This window comes from Haliotis asinina, chromosome 4 (genome assembly GCF_037392515.1).
Source record: "Haliotis asinina isolate JCU_RB_2024 chromosome 4, JCU_Hal_asi_v2, whole genome shotgun sequence".
NCBI lineage: Eukaryota > Metazoa > Mollusca > Gastropoda > Lepetellida > Haliotidae > Haliotis > Haliotis asinina.
Window position 1 is genome coordinate 64,814,692 of NC_090283.1, and position 18,064 is coordinate 64,832,755.

Consider the following 18,064-nt stretch of genomic DNA (forward strand, 5'->3'; position numbering starts at 1 on the left):
TAATTTCAGTGTAGTGGGAATCCTATGGGTGAGTTGTCTGACTTGCTGTACGTGTAATTTCTATAGCGTTTTGGTAGAGTAATCTGTAGAAATTCAACGTTTTCAAAAATCGTGGGCTCATCGTGGCCCAGTTGAAGATTTCGGCCTAAGATTTCAACACCATATATGTTTCCTTGTGTACAAGAAACTGACAAATAACTTACTACATTTTACAACAGAGGTTATGACACTTTACCACAGACGGACGTATCACAATTTACCAAGTCAGTTTATTACAATTTATCCCAGTTTGTATTACAATTGGCTGCAGTTATTACTTATACAATGTATGTGACAATCTATCCCCAAATGCATGTAACATTTTCATAACTCTCAATAATTTTAGCCCAGTACCAAGATGGTTTCCGGTTTTACAGTTGTTACCTGAGTTAATAGAACTGCGACTTTTTCATGTTTGAGAACACACACTATCACTAGGTCACCACAAATGGCGTGAATCTCTCCTCAACGTCCAGCCACAAACTGTACACGACCCTGCTCCGGATGTTCAGCAAACATGACATTATATGATTTGGGCCACCGAACGGTCTCCGAAAAAAAGTTGCACATTAAATTGTAGGAACAAAACGCTAATGACGTTAAACATGAACCACACGTTCTTAAAATAACGTTAATGTTTGTGGAATGCACGTGTTCCCTGCAGCCAAATCGTGTGCACTTAATGTGTTCCGGAGTAAGACGTTCTACAAGGCGTTCACATCACACACACTGTGAATTGTGACAGTCGTGATTTCCTAGCGTTCTGACACCATCGTCAAGGTGAGACTTTTCGTATTAATGAAAACACGACATGGCTAGTCTTGTTCTCTAAATTGTTGGTTAAGCCACTATACATTTGCAACATTTTATTGATATTAATTTGATGTAGAATGGTGTATTTCTTGCATTATTTACGTTCAGGCTTTCTGTTGTATGAAGGTGAAAGAAGTCGTGGCAGACTAGGTTTATTAGCTTGCTCACTAATCCTCAACATGTTTTTTCTTCTTGTTTAAACAAATTCTTTTCTGTTTGTTTTCACATCACATGTCATATATACATTTTACAACATTCTTGCGTATAATATTTTTGCATGTGATGTGGATGCTTTCACTTGTTTTGGTAGTCTATTTTTTCTCATTGTGTTCAATGTATGTATTTGGTTAGTTAAACCAACATCTTATGTCATGTATACATTCACAACATTTTTCTGATATTATTTATATGAGTAATGGTGTACTTCTTTTATTTATCAAATCTAACATACATCGACAGCTCTCCTCACATTTAAGTGCAGTCAGTGGCCCAGCATAGTATTTGTTTCGGAACATCCAGCATAAAGAACGGATATCCTTGGGCTGATGAATTGCAATGTAACACTGAAACTAATACGCATAACATAACTTGCTTGAGAGGCATATTTTAGAAGTTGGAAGTAAAAAGAGCCTCGTATGAATACAAGTTAACAATGTGATGATAACTAAGTAAGCCAGTGAGGTACACAGAGTGGGTTGTTTGTACAGTAGGCTAGAGAGGTTTGATGAGCTCGTCGTAAGCCGACACCAGAATCAAGGGACATCAGAAATCAACCATCAAATCGGACCAGAAATCAGCAGTTTCAGATCACATAGCGGCCCATCCCGATCACCAAATCAACTGGACTGACTACACCATCCTCTCAAAGAACCAATCAGACTTTACCAGAAGGAAAATAACTGAAGCTATCAACATCAAGCGATACCGACCCCTGAATAACAGTGACCAAGGTTACCCCATCCCCACGGCTTACGATGACCTCATCAAACCACTCTAGCCTACTCAGTACAAACAACCCACTCTGTGTGCCTCTCTGGCTTACTTAGTTATCATCACATTGTTAACTTGTATTCATACTAGGCTCTGTGCACTACTAGCTTCCATGTTTCCTTGTATCCATTGTTAACCCTTTATCTCTATCATCACTTGTTAATTAGTTTATGTTACTAGTATATATATCGCCTGTTCTCTCCCTGTATCATTCACACTTTGAAAACAATACAAGAACCTGTATCGAAACGTCGTGTTCCAGTATTTAGGAAGTTGTCATCCATATACACTTACTCTAATAAGCATAACATATTCAATGAAACTCTGATTATAATCAAAACATCGGATGAGTTTTGTCCTAATAACAAAACAGTTTAACAAACTATCAATAAAATATTGACTCAGTTCACTGTTTATTACGAGGGAGGAGTGCAGAGAAAGGCACAGCCAGGTGTTCGAGAAGCACGTGCACAAGTGCCGGGAAAGTTATGTATTCATTAACCTGTGCTGGGCTGTCTCCATGCTTCCTTGCAGACATGGCTGTATCGCTGTCTGCACGCCTCGATCTTAACAAAGAGAGAACTGTGTCAATATTTTTAATGGTAGTTTGGGGGGAGCAAGTGTCATAAATTCTAATGTCGTTGTCAAGCAGGTGTCATCACTTGCTTGACAAACGACATTTGAATCTATGTTGAAACGTCGGCTTTACAAAGTAGAGAAGTGGTATAGACATGGAAATAATTTTCACCTACCCTACTACTAAAATGCCAATCAAAGAACCCTCACACTAATATGTGGGAGCTGGGTAGACCAAGAGACCATTATAAGACAATAAAACAAAGAATGATATATATATATTTCTTTATATTGCAACCGAGATAAATATCTATGTTACAGGTTCGTAACAACACGCATCAACGAGATGACGTCTTGTGTCAGGTTGTTGTCACTGATGATGATGCAACTGGTAGTAGTGGAGACGCTGAAAAGCGGACATGCTCCACGTTGGCTGGTCAACCTGTTCTGTAAGAGGTCATCAGGTCTGACTCAGGTGCCCTGGGATTGCTCGGGGTACCTCCACTGCTACACCCAAGGCATCATAACACACGGGGTCTGGATCAACTGTCCCTCGTCGCTCAGATTCGACCCCACGTCTGAGACCTGTGTCAGGTTTTCCCCTTCGTGCTTAAACATGGAATGTGAGTACAGCCAACAAAACACAAGGTGTCATCACTGATTTCAGTCATACATTGACCGGACCATTACTGGAGAAATAGTCTTCTATTTTGCAGTGCAGGATTTCTTTGTTGGTTCACACCGCACTCGGCATAATTCCAAATATGGCAGCCACCTGTAAATAATCGGGTCTAGACCAGAAAATCCAGTGTTCAACGGCATGAACATGATCTGTGTAACTGGGATACGATGACATGTGTGAAGCAAGTGCAGACCACCCAATCCGGTTTTTCATGTCGTACGAGAAGCTGAAGAATTTTCCATTGTTTTAGAGATATCGAATTGAATTGAAGATATCGTGAATTGAATTTAAGATGACATTGTCTAGAGCTGAAGTGAACATACCTTGAATTGAGATATTTATAGATATCTCGAATAAAATTCATGATATCGCGAATTGAATTAAGGACATACTGAATCATCATTATGATATCTTAAAAAGAATTTCTGGCATCTTGATTTGAATTAGTGATATCTTGAATTGAAAATATCTACAATTGAAATGGAGGTGACTTGAAATGAATTAAAAATATCTTTAACAGAAACAATTTCAAGACATCTTCATATACTTCCGGATACAGATCCGTCAATATGCCTGGCTCGGTAAATGGCTGGTGACCTGTACAGCCCGTATATTCCGAGAGCCACCATGCGGTCCTATACAGCTATTACATGACCAAGCATCTCGTCCAGAATACCGCCGGTATAAATCCTGCTCAGAGCCGTCGTTGTATGGTTGAAAAAAATGCTGATGCGACGTAAAACTCAACACAACACAACCCTGTTCAGATTCTCGTGGCCGATTGCCCCTCGTATTTTCTTGAGATATTCTCAAAATATTTCCCGTCTGGTCTTGATTGAAGAGTTGCTACCCGTTTACTCCCAGATACTTTGCATGTACATGCATGTAACTGTCACACTTTTACCATAAATGTAGACAATAACAGGCCGCGAAACCAATCGGTTCTTGTATAAAAAAGCTGACATGTTGACACGTTGCCCGTGTGCGCCAAATTTCTATATTCCGTTTCTGAAGGTGTTCTGCACTGGCGTCATGGAATGCTCACAAATACTCCCAAACTTTAGCTTTCGGTATAGTTTAAGAAATCCGAGCAGATGTAAAATTTTAAAGCAGCGCATGTTAGTCTACGTCCTCTTGAGGTTATATGAAATGTAACTATTGCATGGATACAATTTATGAAGTCAACTCCCTTTTTTTCTTATAGTCCATGTTCAGCAGTGGTGTCTTTGTTGCTTAACGCTGCAATCAGAAAGGAAGAGAAGGAGAGAGTGGGAGGGGGAAGGGGAAGCTGGGCGGGAGAGATTTGACATGATGTTCAGATATTTTGTTGCACTATGCATTTTCACAAAGTATGACCGCACTGGAGATATGTACCGCTTTTCAAGGTGTAACAAATTTCAGACAACATTCATCAAGTTCAAGTTTCATTCTGTACATGCCGGCAGTGTAGCTGTGTCTAGATACAGTGCCGTGCTAGGTGTTTACTTTTCAGATCTGAATTGTAAATAGATAAATATTTTATCATTGGAAGTTTGAATTAGTAACTGTGATTGTTCGTGGCTGTATCTTTGCGAGGAGTATGGTATCCTTTCTGCAAGGAAATTTGTAAATATTGACACGAAAACACACTATAAAGTTACATGTTTAGTGTGTAAAAGCGGAGAAGCTCGCTCACTCAAGAACTGACTCAAGACAATACGAGGCCAGGGTATCTAGGACACGAGACTCTGATTGGGATTCAGGAAGGTGATATTCTCGGCGGCGATGCAGGATGAGGATCGCATCGTGGCTAGTGCGAACTGCACCGCGCCATTTTACAAACAGGAAGTATTTATGGATATGTAGCCGGAAGTATCTGAAGATATGGTGAAACAGTTTCTATTCAAGATATATTCAATTTATTTTAAGATATCTCTATCTGAATTCGGGATATCTCTAAGATAATTTTATACACCAGTATTAGAAGGAAAATTAAAGATATCTATAATCGGTATCTCTAACTGAATTGAACATATGTCTAATACATTTGTGGATAAGTACGATCTTAATTCAAGATATCTTGAATTAATTTCTAAAACAAATATGCACACTATGAATTTAAGTATTTTATAGATATCTTTAACGCACTCAGATATATCACGAAATATGTTCTTCAGATCTCTATAACATTGTCATATATTAGTAGTTCTAGTTTGGATATGTGAAATGAATTGAAGATATCTTCAGCTATTTAAAGATATCTTTAAATCATTATTCATATCATTTAATAAACTACGGAAACCTTTAACAAAAATTGAAAATATCTGTAATTGTTTAATAGATGGGAATACGGATTGTCAAACGTGCTTCCATGTGTTTTATAGTTCAAATCAAATATATAATTGCGAATTAAAGAGTAACAGCTATTAAGTTTACATATTCGGGTATGTAAACTGACGTGCAAAAGAAAGCGGACACTTGTAATCGTTGCTGCAATTACTGCGTAGAGTGAAACCATCATGTTTCATTTGCCAATATGCAGCGAGAACGGGCCACAGAAATGTCACACATTGATGATGATGATTCATGACATTGCGTTGTGGACGACGCTCAGGCGCAACAGCCAAGGCAAATATTCACCTACGAAACTGTATGTTTAGGGACATCAGCAACAGACACATCCTTGGGTCATCGCTAGAGCACATTCACTGACACAACACTACTTCGTGCACATTGGCCTACCGACCGCTGCGTGGAATAACCTTGACCTTAAGGTGTCGTTGGAACCGTGAGCAGTGGCCATCACTGCTTCGCTGTGTATTGTTACAATGTCATTTTGCTGATTACACATACAGTTTCCATATTGCAAGGTTTCAGGATTTGTAGCTTTCTAGAAGGAACATAACATGTGTTCTTTCTTTTGCCCGTCAGTTTACTGATCTGTAGAACATTGTTAGAGAAATTGCATTTCCAACTAAGGCTGGGTCGTTTTGTGGGTTAACATTGGCTTGTTACGTCACACTATTGCTAAAATGGTTTAGTCAAATACATGATCATAAATCAAATCCACTCACTATCTAACCTCTCCCACCCCCACCCCGGTCCCTCCATGTCTGTGACCATCATTCCCCACACGATCCAATCTGCCGTACTGTTTTGTGTCCCTATTGTTTCAGTAATTGCACGAAGATACTGCCGCATCTACAACCACCTGCGCTTCCCGCATCCAGACAGCTGCGCCATGTTTTACGATTGTTCCCGTAAAACTGCCACCCCAGCATACGGACTGAAGGTGTACGAAAATGAATGCCCGTACCCGATGCTGTTTGACCCCGAACTTGCGGTGTGCAGAGAGAATAACGCTAATAACGGAATATCCTGCAGCAACCCCCCACCCACAAAATGTAAGTAACATCGATCCACACACACAAAATGTAAGGAACATAAATCCACACCCACAAAATATAAGTAACATCAATCCACACCTACAAAATGTAAGTAACATCAATCCACACCCACCCAACAATCGCCACCGTCAAAATGTAAGTTAGAACAATTCCCAAGCACAAAATGTAACAGCAACTCTCACCACCCCACCCCCTCCACACACACACGTACAAAACATGTAAGTAACATCAATCCACACAGACAAAATGTAAGTAACAGCAATCTCCACCCTCAAAATGTAACAGCAATGCACCACCACAAAAAGTAAGTTACAACAATCGCCATCGTCAAAATGTAAGTTAGAACAATTCCCAACCACAAAATGTCACAGCAACTCTCAACATCCCACCCCACACCACCCCCTCCACACACACGCGCACAAAATATGTAAGTAGCAGCAATCCACACCCACGAAATATAATTAACACCAATCACCATCCACAATATGTAAGTAACCGCAATCACCATCCACAATGTGTAAGTAACATCAATCACCACCCACAATATGTAACATCAATAACCATCCACAATATGTAACAACAATCACCATCCACGAAATGTAAGTAACAGCAATCACGATGCACGAAATGTAAGTAAGAGCAATCATCATCCACAATATGTAAGTAACAGCAATCACCATCCACGAAATGTAAGTAACAGCAATCACCACCCACAATATGTATATAAGAGCAATCACCATCCACAATGTGAAAGTAACATCAATCACCATCCACAATATGTAAGTAAGAGCAATCACCATCCACAATATGTAAGTAACAGCAATCACCATCCACGAAATGTAACAGCAATCACCACCCACAATATGTATATAAGAGCAATCGCCATCCACAATGTGAAAGTAACATCAATCACCATCCACAATATGTAAGTAAGAGCAATCACCATCCACGAAATGTAACAGCAATCACCATCCACAATATGTAAGTAACAGCAATCACCATCCACGAAATGTAACAGCAATCACCATCCACAATATGTAAGTAACAGCAATCACCATCCACAATATGTAAGTAACAGCAATCACCACCATCCACAATATGTAAGTAACAGCAAGCACCACCATCCACAATGTGTAAGTAACATCAATCCACACCTTCAGTGTGCAAGTAGCAACAATCTGTATCATGGGGGACATCGGCTTCAAATGTGCAAGGTGCAGCTGCTGCATCTATGCACAAATATATGTAACAACAACTTTCACCCACAGATTATAAATAACATCAATCTCAACCAAACATGTGAAACTAGCAGAAACGCTCACCTGTAAAGTGTAGGTAGCCACAGTCCTCACCTACAACGTATATGCAGCGTCAGAGTAACAAACACTCCCCTTACCCTTCCCCAATTCTCAATCTACGAGTGAGTGAGTAAGTTAATATTTAACGTCAACTCTGCAATATTTCAGCCATATCGTGAATATATTTCAGTCTCAATCTATGAATTCTCTGGAATTCTTTTTGATAATTTACACATACTATTTATTCGTTTCTATCAAGTTCATATGTTTCACAGAGACAACGCGTTTGTCCATAGTTGTCATTGCTCCTGTTCTGTTTCTAGGTGACTACAAGACGGAATGCCTCTCTGTGTCCAGCCAGTGTGAACATGATGGCTACGCCCCTAAACCCGGAACTATCTACTCGCCCGGATACATCCTTTGTAAAGCAGGGAAAATAGTCTCGCATTTAATGTGCACAGTCTCAGAGGAAGTTTTCGATCCAGTTGACAAGACATGCACATCCAGTTACCTCAGTAAGTAAATGAACATGAACTAAAGGGAGTATGACTTGACTCTTGTAACATCACAGCTTGACTCTTGTAACATCACAGCTTGACTCTTGTAATATCACAGCTTGACTCTTGTAATATCACAGCTTTAAGATTCCGCCATCAAACAATGTGTGTTTATCTGAGGTATCCCTGCACGAATGTTTAGTCAAACAACAGCCTTTCACTGTCCTGTCATGTGAAGGGTTTACCACTGACACGTGTCACCCATAGATCTATTAAATCTTTGAAGGGAATTTAGAAGTGCCCAGCAAAAGAAAAGTCAAATTTATTGATGTAAACTTCTTTATTGTGGATAACACGTTTCGGAGCGTATGCTTGCTCCTTCATCCTTCACCCGATGAAGGAGCAAGCATACGCTCCGAATCGTTGTGTTATCCACAATAAAGAAGTTTACATCCTTAAATATGGCCTTTCTCATGTATCTATTCTTTGGTATTTAAAATATGGTGCATTTATGTTATCATATTGTCTATTTTTCCCTTTCGATGAACTTTCACCTACAGCATTCTTGTATAGAATCGAAATACATGTGAAAGGGTTGGATTTGAAGTACTATGCAATTCGTTTATGACCTGACAAGGAATATTTTGAAGATATGTTTATAGGTTAATATCTAACCACAATATCACAGTTTACACCCACTGTGCCCTCTTTGGAAAATGTGCAGCTGTTAAAAAACAGAGGGATCTGGGTGTAGTCTGCATTGGCAGTTCTCACTAAATGTTCTTATTGAGTCTATTGTTCTTGCCAAGCCCAGTCAGCAATTTCAAGCACATTTTTGTACATCGTTTGCATCCTGTCCTCGGTTGTCACTAAATGTTCTTAGTACATATTTTGCACATTGTTTGCATCCTGTTCTCGGTTCTCACTAAATGTTCTTTGTACAATTTTGCACATTGTTTGCATACTGTCATCAATTGTCACTAAATGTTCTTACTGAGTCTATTTTGGCCAACCCAGTATCACGACACTGTCAATATTTACTTGTCCATTGCCATATAGCTTGAACATTGCTGAGTTGAAGAAACAAGCATAACAACATCATTCACCTAACGAAGGGCTAAGAAAAAGCCCAGAAACGTTGTACATACAATAAAGGAGAAATTGACATCCGTAATATATAGAATCTGGTCTTCGTGGAAAATATACCATCTAAGTAGTTATTGTTTCAGCGCTGGATGGGTTCAAGTCGTAAATCAGAACCTAAATATATCACTGTATCGTGTTTCCTGAACGCGTCACTGTGGAAACATATCCTGTGAGTTGTCGTGATGAAAATATCACCAGAGCGTTCGTTAATCACGCTGCTACAATAGGTTAATTATCTCGTCGGTGTCGCAGGTGCCTTGTTACATAACAAAGCCAACACTACGCATGTATTGTACATGCGGTAGAAGACTCCAGGGGTGGGGGTGGCGGGGTTGGGGGAGGGAAGACAGATATTGACATTATTGATTCTTGTCTTACTATTTCCACGACTTCCAATATTTACTATCTACAATTGTACATCCGAGCACAGAAACAGACCATTTGGATTGAGAGGGAATAAGGAAATTACACCGTCAGCGAGATTTTAGAGGAAGCATGTCATTTATCAAAGACTTGAACTGACACTTTGTCAAAAAGCAACGTAAACTTCTTAAAACGCATTATAAAGACGGACCCACATCCTCCAGTCACGCTTTTAGCTTTTTTCTGTAAATGTCATATTTCTTGTAATTGTCTTTGTTTAGAGCGCATATTTACCTTGACACCTGTCTTGAGCGGTATTTAATGTGTCCTGTACTCAGTCCAACTGGACTTGTTGATGCCGCTAACACGATCTGCGAGACAACGTTACAGAGTCGTCACCATGTTCTATTCGACAACACGAATTTGCCTTTGGGCAAGATCTCAAGGGCATGATAGTTCAGTTGTGTTTTTTTCTCTGGAGGTTAGTGGAGTAAAGTAAAATAACACTTGATTGTAAGTCTATGAATTATAAAATAAAGTACTCATTTTGGAAGGAGATTTAATTAAGAACTAGCCAGAAATCACAATACGCTGAGGTGAAAACAATATTTCCTTATTATATTTATAGTTTTACCTTCACAGTCTACACGTGTCTCTCCAAAATCAAATACAACTTTTTAACGTAGGAATAACAAGTCTTTATGGATAATCAACTTTTATATTTATCACGGCAAACATCTGGACCCTTTGGAAATATAAGTGAAAGGGTGATAGAAATGACAGGTACTAACGTATTGAATCGTAGAACGGACATTGTCACATGTCGCCCTCTGCATGAATGCATTTTTTTCAAAACGTAACAATGCGAAAATGCGAAAAATGGCCGAAATGTCGCGTTGTGGCATTGTCGCGTTTTTGCGCTTTCACATTTGAAGCAAAATTAACCAAAACGGCCCCGTGTAAAGGTGCAGAGCATGGTCCCAGTCCACCCAGCTGTCAACTGGGTACCTCGTTAGGATGAGAGAGCCACAATAAACTCGGTGCGCCTAGTGGCAGCAAGAGTTGTATACTCCCCAGGGAGTTGAGACTGAAATACGATGTGCTGTTGAGATTGACATCCGGTGATCGAGGGAAAAATATACTTTAGCGCCTAGAGAAATTGCCTTGCAGTTTGATTTGTGCGCTATACAAGAACACTTATTTATTTATTTATTTATTTATTTATTTATTTATTTATTTATTTATTTATTTATTTATTTATTTATTTATTTATTTATTTATTTATTTATTTATTTATTTATTTATTTATTTATTTATTTATTTACTGTTCGTATGGAGCCAAACATCATACATTCTCTGTACATGGTATAGGCAAGACCATCTATTAACGAAGCTACTAAACGACAGGTGTTTCAAGACTAGCAGGACGTATTTATCAAGTTATTTCCAGACATTACGTGTGCAGGAGTTGGGAACATCTAATGATAATGGTGAATATGACTGGTAGGAATTTTCAATGAATTGGGCACACTATACAAAATTGGAATTCATTCTTACGTTTTGGGATACTACACAATGCCATAACCGTTCATATCTTTCGATGTTGTGATGTCAGCCTGTTCCTGTCAAAGGACTAGATCCTATATCCAATGAATTTTACAATATTCATTCTATAAATTTTTAGATCGATCAGTTTAATGGGCGGCTGGCTGGTTGGTTGTTTAACGCCGCGATCAGCAATATTCCAGCTCGATGGCCTGTAAATAATCAGGCCTGAAAGTCAATCTTATGCTACTGTATTACTAGCAGTTTTATGGAAGAAAACTTTGAATATTTAACTGTTTCATGATAAACCTAATTCTCAAAAGCTGACTTCACACTTGCACAGTCACGTCACGGCCAAAATATGCCGCCACATGTACATAGCAGCGTAAAATAAACTCACTCACACACGACCATAATACCATAAAAATCATGTTTTATGCTTATGTTGGAAATAGAGCCAACCCCAGGTTGTTTTGAACCAACACATAAACCACTCATTTGTCACTTCGCTCAATATCCATACTGATCAGTACTTTCTATTAATGATAACTGACTCCGTGGTCAATGTTTAATTATAGAATCCATTATCACCTACTGCCGAATGAACCCCTCGGCCAAGTTCGCTGACCCGAGGAACTGCGCTCGGTATTACGACTGCAGTACAAGGTACCACCACTTCGGGCTGAAGCCTTACCAGTCAGAATGCAAGTACATGTACCTGTATGACGAGAGCAGCTCCACGTGTCGGTTGTTTGACATGATCAAAAGTCCATGCGGAAACAAGTTTGAGCCGAAATCACCGTGTAAGTACATGCTAAACGTGAAAATCAGGATATAAAATGCAATGCCCAAACCACAATTGATCATAACGAATGCAGTACCAAAGAATAGAAAGAAGATGAAATCCGGGAAATTATTTACGTTCACGAGTGATGAATCTATTTTGCAAAGTGTTCTTCGAAGATGATGTAAAGAATACGTTCAGGTTCTGAACCCTGAGAAGTATCGGTTTGCAAGCCATCTTCCGTTATCAAGGTGCATCTCCATTTGAGGGGGCTGATGAGGGACCACTTCCGGTTGCATCGCCTTTTATCGAAAGGGAGACAACTCAAAAGTAAAGACACTCACTAACTATTTCAGTATGTCTGGTACCTTATTCGACTCTTCGATCATTAGGTTACTCAAGTTATTTATCATCTCTAATAATTGTGTACCTGAAATTATTATCGGAAGTTGCCCTTAAGAACGTCTAACTAAAGTATTAATACTTTTTGTTCGACTTCTCCATAAATCGTATGAGACAGTCATCTATTTCATGTCATTCCAAGTTTGAACTTCTAATTTACATAATCATCCTAAAGAAGGACCAAGGATATTGTTTCATGTCATGCGGTTATCTAATATGAACTAACACCATGGAGATGAAAAGAGTAACTGTCGCTCAAATTTAAACTTTGTAAGTAAATTAGATATTTACGTGAGTAAATTTTGATACTGATGGCATTGATAATATTCGAGGGAAGCAACGTCCCCGAGTTAGTAATGAGGGACGATCCCCCAAAACACCCTTGGTGGAAGTTTTGAAGGCCAATTCCGTTCTAATGATTATAAAATCTATTTTTGTCGATCGGTAAATATGTCAAACTAATTTGTTCAGGTGAGTACAGGATAGGGCGGTGTCTGGGTCGAGAGCACTGCATGGCGTGTTCCGCTTCCTGTGTTGGACAACCGGATGGAGAAGTACCGTATCCCGGCATTCCTCGCACGCGCTACCATCTGTTCTGTAGAGGGGAGAGGACGGTGGAGATTCAAGAATGTCCCAAGGGATATATATTCCATCCAGAAATCAGAGATTGTGTGCAGGACGTTGAGGAAAGTAGGCATGCATTCAGGGTATTTCTTAACATGAATTCAGGGAATGAGTTTGTGAGTGAGTAAGTTTAGTGTGACGCCGAACTCGGCAATATTCCATCTATATGGCGGCTATCTGTAAATAATCGAATCTGGACCACACAATCCAGTGATCACCAGCATGAACATCCATCTGCGAAGTCGGGAACGGATGACATGTGTCAACCAAGTCAGCGAGCCTGACCACCCGATCCCATTAGTCGCCTCTTACAACAAGCACACTCGCCTTTCATGGCAAGCATGGGTTGCTGAAGGCCTATTCTACCTCGGATCCTCACGGGTCTATTGAGTTTGTGAATATGTTAAAAGCCGAATCATCAGTGTTACTTCTCGAGGTAACAGTTACAGCAACAGAGAAATTTCAATGAATCTAGTTTTAAGCCGCTTTTAGCAATATGCCAGCAATATCACGGCGGGAGACACAACAAATGTGCCTCATACATTGTATCCACGTGGGGAATCGAACCGGGTGTTAAGCGAGGCTACCGCGCCGCTCCTCAGACAAACGGGAATGTATTTACCTGCTTTCAATGAACAATTAAGAACGGATTATTTCATACTATCACAATTAATAATAATCATTCATGACATATTGAGAACAAGAAGCATGTGCATTGTCATGTTAGATTTTAAACACGACACGCTAAAACAGCAGCTGCCCGTACCAAAACCCCAACAAGACTCTGGCTGGAACAGGTCTCCAACAAACCATGCTTGTCATAAAAGACCACTTAACCGGTCGCCAAACCGTTTTATCCTAACCGCGATGTCAGTCTCTTTATTACTTTTGTCAAGATCCGATTATTGTATACAGATATCGCTTTCCATATAGCATGAAACATTGCAGCTTTGAACCACAAAGAAAATCCAAAACCAAAATGAAACTAGAGCAAAATGCACCTGAACGATACAAATCTGAAATACAAAATTATGTTTCATGTGATATATGTGGTAAAGGTCTCACATCGTAGTCTGGTGCCATATAATGCTTCCATAAATACACTGCATATTCTTTGTTTTAAAGAGCGTTAGTTTAACTTACGAAACAGCGATGTTCTTCCAACAGCTACGACACCAGCAGCAACTACAAGGGCAACAACTACAATAATGACCACTCCATCGACGACGGCAATTACTACTACTACACGACGTTCAACCCCATCCACACCCAAATCAACCACAACGTCCACATCGGCTACCACGACCCTGTTTTCAACACGCTCACCTATGTGTTCATGTCTGGATGACATGACACCGCTGTTGCAGAGGCTGGACAACCTAACTACCATTACCAACACCTTGATGCGGCAGATGAAACCCACCGGTAATGACTCTCGAATTCACTCCACCTTTTCAGAAAGGTAGGTAATGCCTTGAATCAAGTGCTCGTGGTATGGTAATAGAAATTTGCTCAATGTCCAACAGATTCATTAATGGCCGGCTTCGACTTTCCTGGTGTTATAGAATCATTACAGGATACCCAAATTCCCCTGTCCATTAGAAAAAGCAACGAAACTGGAATTATTTTTCGTTAATACAAAGTAGATGCGATTTCGTTTAACAAGAATAAGTTGAACCGGCGCTGAGAGCATGTTTAACGAGAGTGGGCGGTGCACGGCAATGATCAAACCCACGTTGTTTGTGAAAGGGAGAACAGCTGTAGGCTAGTGCGCGTGCAGTGCATGGCAATGAAACTGATTCCGCCTTTGACAGATGAGACAGGCCGAGCGCTGCACCCATCGCACAACCTAAGCCCCTTCGCTTACAATGGCAAACGCCTGTAGGCGGTACTCTCACATGCTAATGCGGGTTGATTGACTTTTCAGTACTCATGTTACCATTGTATTCCTAGTAACGATATCACACGCAGAGTTGCTTGACTATTGAACGTATCGATTATTTACAGGTGGCCGTGAAATAGCTGTAGCAGTTCTGACTGCAACGTGGAATTTAATCAAATAAGACCTTTTACGCACTAGCGATGCATAGATCATTTATTGCTTTGACTGTTTCAGTTCGGAGTCCCTTCGACTGTATTGCCCCTCCTACCCCCGACGGAACAGTGACTCGGGTGTAGTATATTTAACTTCCTTTATGGAGATACCATTTGGTGGCACCTCTCAACCAGTTCTTTTTCATCCTTTTACTGCTATGCACCAGGCAGGGTAACATCAAGTACCATGTTTTGCGTCGTTTTGTATTACGCAATGTGGAACTGCTGCCACTTCAGTTTACGGTCATAAACGTTATCACGGCCATTGTCTGAATTGGTTAATGAATTCGGTATGATTGGTCCGTACATCGAAAACTGTCGCACGCGGTGTTGTAAGTGTTTGCAGAACTGGTTCAATCACAAGTCGAGTTATAGGATATTCGAAAGGATTGTTCCAAGGGACATAACTTTATAGGGTTGGCTTGAAATAAAGTTCAGTTCGAGGGAGTGAGATCCGATTTAATGCAACGTTGCATTAATTCATTAATTAATTCCAACTTTTTAAATTCATATCGTATTCGTAATACGTATATATTAGAATACATTAAATGGGGGCTTCCCTGAAGGCCGGCATTGTTTCGTAATATATGACAATGGTAGCGTCATTGGGCTCTGAGAGTTAGTAGGTATAGGAAAAAAACACGCCTCCGAGCTTTTGGTAGAAAATTTCCCTCCCCTCCGGTTTTACATTGTCTACCAAAACCGAGAAGTGTTTTTCTAACATATATACCATCAATGATGGGTAATTACAATGTAGATGATCATTAAATGAAGCTACATAACAATAACTGAAGCGCGCGTAAAAGCAATTTCATGACAGTAACTATAAGTAGATAATTTAACACCACTGCTTTCATCGGTCCGGTGGCCGTGCAGTAGAACGTCTGCCAACGGATGAGAGATTTGCGTTTCCTATTCCGCATCGGAAAAAAACCTTTGTATTGTCAATTTAATTTGGAACGATATTTTCAATTTATTTCAAACACTCATGTATCATTTGAATATTGATGTTGATATAAAATTATGAAAAGTAAAACCTGGGACGCGGTCTTACTAACGCAAAGTAAAACTTGGGAAGAGGCCTTTCTAGCGAAAAGTAAAACGTGAACCTCCAAAACAAAAAACTCAAATGTGGTTCTGGGAAAACGAGATGACCTAATATATAGTGAGAAGTACACTTTAGGTTTATATTGATTAGAGTAATGCAATACTTTTTAGGGAAGTGTGGCGTTACTGGATGCCTTTACGTTAAATCACGAAGTAAGGAAATACACTACGGGAAGGATTTCATCAATTTGGCAAAATTGTAGGTATGAAGCTGTCAGAAAAAAGAGAGTATTTATAGGAATACGAATCCACATCTAGCGTATCCTGTAGGCGCGACACCTCTGCACAGTAGACTGATAATCTAAGACAATGGTAATTTCGACACATCGATGACCGACGCAAAAGGTTTCGACCATGTTTACTTTTTGCCTTCCATTTAAACAAATCTGAGCATTAAATTCATCCATGTACTGGTTTCATCTTTATTCAGGTGACGTACGAGGGGCAAGAGGCAGTAGCCAGGTACACATGTCTCAGAGAACACTACGGCATCTGTGACGGTAACGACGTCAGCAGATGCAGGAACAACGACGTCTGGACAGCACCACCTGGGAGGTGTGGTCGTATGGTGTGGAAGATCCGCGAAGACGAGGTATTTCCTCATTACAACCGTCATGGTGGGCTAGCCCAGTGGTTAACGCGTTCGCTGGTCACGCCTAAGACCGGGTTCGATTCACGACATGGGAACAATATGTTAAGCTCGCCTCTGGTGTTCCCGTCGTGATATTGCTGGAATATTACTAAGAGCGGCGTAAAACCGTACTCACTCACTCTCATGACAACCACACCCCCATTGTTTATCCATGACTGAGTGAATGTGATTTAATAAACACTGGTATTATGTAACTGAGGCAAAGGGGTAAACTGAGTGGTTTAAGTATTCGCTCGTGACCGAGCGAATTTCAACGGCATTCCATTTCTATTTCGCTTAATGTGTGAGGAAAGGCTATTGTAATACTGGTCTCAGTAAAACCCACGAGAGACGGCGTGGTGCGGAAACCCCGAAAGCCTATTGCCCCAGAGAACAGCGACTCCACTACCCACTGGGCCATCTGTCGTCACAACCGTTACCACCTTCATTAGAGCCCTGTACATTACCATAAGTGTTCTAGGTTCAGTGCTCTTCTGGAAACCAGACACTTTGATAATCCCCGGCGTCGTTACTATGGCGACCTAGGAAATGCCAGGAATTTAGGCTGTTGTAGCAGTGCATTGTCCAGAAAAGGAAGTTATTGTTGTTTGGTGATTGTCTGTAAACTATTCTACTTTTGTACTGTTTTCAGAGCGTCGGGCGATACTTACTGACATTGGATTGCCCTCCTGTCACTAACAGCTCGATATTACTATTGCTGAACACGCAAAACGAGTAAGTGGTCGTACAGTATACACGTTCAGGGACGATGGTAACCCGTGAAGGTCCTGGGGTGGAATAGGCCTTCAGCAACAGATGCTTGCCATAAAGGGCGACTGTGCTTGCCGTAAGAGGTGACTAATGGGATCGGGTGGTCAGGCTCGCTGACTTCGTTGACACATGTCATCGGTTTCCAATTGCCCAGATCGATGCTCATGTTGCTGATCACTGTATTGACTGGTCCAGACTCGATTATTTACAGACCGCCGCCATATGGCTTTAATATTGTTTAGTGCGGCGTAAAACTAAACTCACTCACTCACTGAGGGGCGGTGGGTCGCATCAATGGTTGAAGCCTTCTCTCGTC

At 40.4% G+C, this 18,064-nt stretch overlaps 1 protein-coding gene across 1 annotated transcript in view; it reads left to right on the forward strand.

Annotated features, from left to right (window-relative positions):
• The first annotated feature begins 769 nt into the window (after nucleotides 1–769).
• Nucleotides 770–18,064, forward strand: part of LOC137281781 (uncharacterized) — a 55,821-nt gene continuing 38,526 nt past the window's right edge. Inside the window, exons 1-10 of the mRNA XM_067813396.1 lie at nucleotides 770–819; nucleotides 2,740–3,041; nucleotides 6,256–6,483; nucleotides 8,108–8,299; nucleotides 11,914–12,138; nucleotides 12,993–13,211; nucleotides 14,313–14,570; nucleotides 15,262–15,317; nucleotides 16,777–16,938; nucleotides 17,630–17,712. Of these exons, the coding sequence (XP_067669497.1) occupies nucleotides 2,765–3,041; nucleotides 6,256–6,483; nucleotides 8,108–8,299; nucleotides 11,914–12,138; nucleotides 12,993–13,211; nucleotides 14,313–14,570; nucleotides 15,262–15,317; nucleotides 16,777–16,938; nucleotides 17,630–17,712 (1,700 nt within the window). The 5' untranslated portion in view covers nucleotides 770–819; nucleotides 2,740–2,764. The remainder of the gene's footprint in view (nucleotides 820–2,739; nucleotides 3,042–6,255; nucleotides 6,484–8,107; nucleotides 8,300–11,913; nucleotides 12,139–12,992; nucleotides 13,212–14,312; nucleotides 14,571–15,261; nucleotides 15,318–16,776; nucleotides 16,939–17,629; nucleotides 17,713–18,064) is intronic.